Source organism: Grammomys surdaster, unplaced genomic scaffold (genome assembly GCF_004785775.1).
Source record: "Grammomys surdaster isolate TR1022 unplaced genomic scaffold, NIH_TR_1.0 721, whole genome shotgun sequence".
NCBI classification, from domain to species: Eukaryota; Metazoa; Chordata; class Mammalia; order Rodentia; family Muridae; genus Grammomys; species Grammomys surdaster.
Genome location: NW_021605140.1, coordinates 2,197,853 through 2,202,746, shown reverse-complemented (window position 1 = coordinate 2,202,746; position 4,894 = coordinate 2,197,853). Strand labels below are relative to the sequence as shown.

At 41.6% G+C, this 4,894-nt stretch overlaps 1 protein-coding gene across 5 annotated transcripts in view; it reads left to right on the top strand.

Moving 5' to 3' along the window:
- The window catches only part of Pcnx1 (pecanex 1), a 141,938-nt gene that overhangs the window by 96,618 nt on the left and 40,426 nt on the right, over positions 1-4,894 (top strand). For all 5 annotated transcript variants that reach the window (XR_003713212.1, XM_028782182.1, XM_028782179.1 and 2 more), the window contains 3 exons: positions 232-403; positions 919-1,029; positions 3,610-3,701. Coding sequence is in view for 4 of the 5 variants with exons in the window: in XM_028782182.1 (XP_028638015.1) it covers positions 232-403; positions 919-1,029; positions 3,610-3,701 (375 nt within the window). In the remaining variant the exon portion in view is untranslated. The remainder of the gene's footprint in view (positions 1-231; positions 404-918; positions 1,030-3,609; positions 3,702-4,894) is intronic.

The window sequence follows — 4,894 nt, the reverse complement described above, 5'->3', positions numbered from 1 at the left end:
AGTAAAAACTCTGGGTTCCCGCTGACAGCCCTGACGACACTGGTGTCACAGGTTCATCCTATCCTTCCCTTTATATACTTGTCTCTGACATTGCTCTGCAGTCATCAGAAGCAACGTGCCTTTCATATAGAAATAGTTCAGACCATTAAAACATCAGCGAATAATGGACTCAGGAGTTAGTTGTAGCTCTCAAAATGAACTGACCTGACAGTGAAAATGTATTGCTTGCAGGGTCATAATCGTATTATTGCCTACAGTAGACCAGTTTACTTCTGTTTATGTTGTGGTCTCATTTGGCTCTTGGATTATGGCAGCAAAAACCTAACTACAAGCAAGTTCAAGTTATATGGAATAACCTTCACCAATCCACTGGTGCTTCTGTCAGCCAGGGATTTGGTTATAGGTGAGTTTCTTGAAGGTATCTCTGATCTTAACAGTAGTTTATTTGTTTGCAATTTACTCATAAAGAGATGTAATCAGCTTATTCTGCTTATTATAGTCCTGTCTGAGAGAGCAACGGAGAATGAAAGGTTAATGTTGAGTCAGTATAGTAATTCTGTTCTTGAAGAGGATATGGGGTAAAGATTTTTTATTATGCATTTTAGGTTCATGTTTTATATATATATATAAAATGGTTGAAATGATTTTGTTCCTTCTGTGCTGAAAACTGAATGTAGGGCCTCATGTATATGTATACCAGGCAGCAAGTATTCTATTGCTGAACTGTGTCTCAGTCTCTAAAGGCAACTGTTAAAGGTATTTTTAAATAGTTTTAGAAGAATATAATATCCAATCATACAGTATCTTTTAAAAGTCAAGCAGTAGGCGGTGTTAAGTTTGACTTCATTGCTTATGGGCTTTAATTGGACAAGAGGATGGATGCAGTAGTTTTTAATAAACTTTTCTTTCCTTCCATAGTGTTTACACTCTGTTTCCCAATAGTATTTTTCATTGGTCTCCTGCCTCAGGTGAACACGTTTGTAATGTACCTTTGTGAACAATTGGATATCCATATCTTTGGTGGGAACGGTGAGTAAATTACAGGTTGCTGTAACATGTTCATGTAGTCATAAACTGAGATTGTAGTACATCTCCACTTTCTATTTTAAGATTGAAGTTGTCAAGGAAAGATGCTTATTTAATAATTGAAGGCAGAAAGGCAGTGAATTATAGTTAAGAAAAAAGTGAGGTCTGCCGTTGTGGCAAAAAAGTCCAGGAATTACAGATTGACAGGAAGTATGTAGGAAGTAACAAATAATTTGCAAAATGAAAGTTGTAGAATAGTCTGGGCCCCTCCCTCCCATTGATAGGGGATGTTCCGAGCCCTGAGCCCTGGCGTATGGGACCTATATGGACTGTCTGTCCTTCATTATCCCTGCATCCCTGAGACAGGGAGACTAGCAACAGTAATGATAAAGTGGAACATTGTTGCAGTTAGCAGAAAGTGTGAGCTTCCAGGGCAATGGGGAGCCCTGTCTCAAGACAGTAGGGAGGATGACCCACAACACCCTCCTGGCCTGAGCATGCTGTACACAGAGGTGCCTGCACCACCCATTCACAAGCTACAACCAAGTGTAAAGGTTATGCAGATTCGGCCCCCCTCTTGTATTGGCTGGAGTCTTCTATGTAATGTTTTTGGACTGTAGTTGAATATAGCTAATGGAACCTGTGGGAAGGAAACCTGCAGAAATGAGGGCTGCTATGAAGCCTTTTTGTTTAATTCACTTTACACCCCAGTATGGGGCTCTATAAGCAGGTGTTCATAGCGTCATCTGGGCTGAGCAGGTTGGGGTCTTAACCGTTCTTGGGTTCTGTACTGGGGCATGCATTTGGCATGTCATGTACTTAAAGGAGAATGTCAAAGTCAGAATCAAAAACTATCTTACTAAATCAGCTGCTAAGGACAATCTCAGTTTTTAGAGTAGGATATGTATACATTTGTTGATAACTTTGAAAATCTGTTTTCTTACCGTACATGTATTTTATCCTTAAAACAAACCACTGTTAATCTGAAGATAATAACTTGAAGAACTGGAAAGCCGTGTTGTTGGCAGCTACTGTAGTTGACATAGCCTATCTGTTTATCTCTTAATATTGTGTGTCAAGAAGAGTATGCAGAGGAAATATTTGACAGAAAAGCATTAACTTGATAGTTCATTTTCTTCACACTTCTCATTTGCCATCCGCTTTTCCCTTCCACATATATTCATTGACGTCATCTCTTGATACAGTGTTAATGGCATGGCTCACTTTTCAGTGTTTTCAGTTTGATGTGCATGGGGGAGAATGTGAACGGATGCATGCTGAGGCCGGAGGGGCATGTCGGCCTCTGTCAGCTCTACCTACTGCCTTGAATCAGGGTCTCTCATTGAACCAGAAGCTCATGCGTTGAGCCAGGTTGGCTGGCCAAGGAGCTCTCAGAACCTGGGTTCCCTCTGTTGCTGCCCCACAGTGCTAGAATCAGCAGGCACTGCAGTCGTGCCCAGCTCTTTACATGGGTGCTGCAGAGTTAAACTCAGGTCTTCATGCTTGCCGTGCTGTCCCTCCGGCTGAGCTGGCTTCAGTTGTAAATAGAAAGTAAAACTTGTCTGTGTTGCCATCTATTATACTAGCTATTTATTTTATGTTTTGAATGTGTGTAATTTAAAACAGCGGGGTGTTTTAATCAGCTCGGCTTAGTGAGTAGAAGACAGCGTCCATAGCTAGGGACCTGTTGTTGGTTTCATGCGAATGCACATGGGGAGCTCCCAACGCAGGAGACTTAGAGTACTGGGCTTTGTCACTGAAGTTACAAGTGTGCAGTGTTAGGTTGCTAATAATTCCCCTTAGGTCACTGTGTAAAATTACATTAAGGAACTCTCTCAGCTATATTTTTTAATAACAGATAAGTACCTTAGCTATCTTTATGACTAGTAATCCTAATGCTCAGTTGTTGTTGACATTTCTAGTAGTCAGATTTATGCATTTTTGTGTGAATCAGCAAATGGGAATACACACTCACTGCTTTGAATAAAAACAAGTTCTTTTCACATAGGAAGATATTTTAAGTGTCTAACTGATGCCTCCATTTCAGACCTTTGTGAGCTTTGTTTTCTGATACATTTTATTAATGTAAGATACCCTTTTTAAAAAGAATTCTTTTATTTTTAATTAAGTGGACACAGTGCCTACAGAGGCTGGAGGCAGTGGGTCCCCAGAGCTGGAGTTACAACTGCCTGATGTAGGTGCTGGGAACCAAATTCTACATCCGCAGAACACATTCACAAAACAGCCAGCTCTGCAGCCCCCAGCATACAATTTGAAGCCTATTATAGGTACAGATGTTTCGTCTGAGACTTAAAGCAAGGCATGATAGCCTGAGCCTGAGCACTTGGGAGGGTAAGACAGGAGGATTGCTGAGAGTGACTGAGCTAAAAGCAAGACCTTGTCTGAACAAAATGTCAGAGCTAGAAGTCTTTGTCATGCCAAGTCTTATGGAGAAGAGGCAGTGGTTAGATTGTTAAAGTCACGTGACTAGACAAGAGCTGCACTGCTCACTATGCTTTCCTGTGCGTTTGAGCATTATAGGTGTTTCTAAGATCCTGATTTTCTTCCTCCTTCACTATCTAGCCACCACCAGCCTGCTGGCAGCACTGTACAGTTTCCTGTGCAGCATTGTGGCTGTCGCCTTGCTGTATGGGTTGTGCTACGGAGCTCTAAGGGTAAGTGACAGACTAGAGTGTGCTCTGTGTTTGTGGACTGCTGAAACCCTCCTGCCCTCCCTGAACCACATCACTAGGACTCCTTGCCTTCTGATGGTGATTTATACTCTGTTCCCTCTTACTTTGAATTTTAAAGCAATTAATGATCAATTGTTATTAAAGGAAGCTTCCTTTTCATACAGTAATCCCGGGTTGCTATTGAAAAGTTATTAAAACTAGACTTACCTGGAAGAGAGGTAAGCATGGTGTTACAGGATATGCAACTAAATGTATTTCTAGTTAAGAATATATGTAGCTACTCCCTTTCATATCAAGATTGATTTACATTTATAAGAACGTGTTTTGATTGGGGTGAGCTCATTGGAAGAGTGTTTTCTAGCATGCCCAAGGCCTGTGGCTTAGTCACCAACACAGCAGAACAAAACAGAGCAACAAAACAAGTCCAAAGGTCCATGCTGATAGAATGGCACTGTCGGTTTGATTTATGGAGATGTCCTCAAGCTACGAGCCCCTTTACTCAAGCTAGATCCCATCAGTACATTTGGGGACTGCCTGAAAAAGAAGAGGGCTAGGAACAGGATCTGGCTCGAACCCCTGGCTACATCATGGCACCTACTAGACAATGTTGGAAATCCTAGAGTTCAGGAACAAGGGATCTTTTAATGTGAACACTTTGTTCATATTTGTGGGGCCCAGACGCACATCGTAGTAGTCATATAGAAAGAGATTTCTGTTCGTGCTTGGTGGATATAAAAGTCATCAATAGGACTGAGTCATAGAAGAAGGCCGCTACTGTAGATTGACAAGAGAGACGCAAGCCAGAACCCGAGAAATGGTGGTATTCAAGTGTAGACAGCGTATGGACACACAGCGGGTATCAGACGCTTGAGACTCTGAGAGGTCCTGTTAGCTGTGGGGTCTCATAGACGATCAGACTTGACAAAAGTCTGCTCTGTGCCCTTTTAGGAAGGAAATTAAAAGAACTTAAAGTGTGAAAGGAACTAAGGACACGTGTTACGTGCTTTCTAGAACAAAGATGTGAAGCAGGTGGACATGATGCAGATTGTTTTCTAGTTTTGCTTTTTAAAAAGATCTGAGAGTTGATTTACATAAGTGTGGAGAGGGAAGTAAAATCAGTGTCAGCTGTACAGTGAGCACTACCAATGCCAGCTATACAGTGAGCACTACCAATG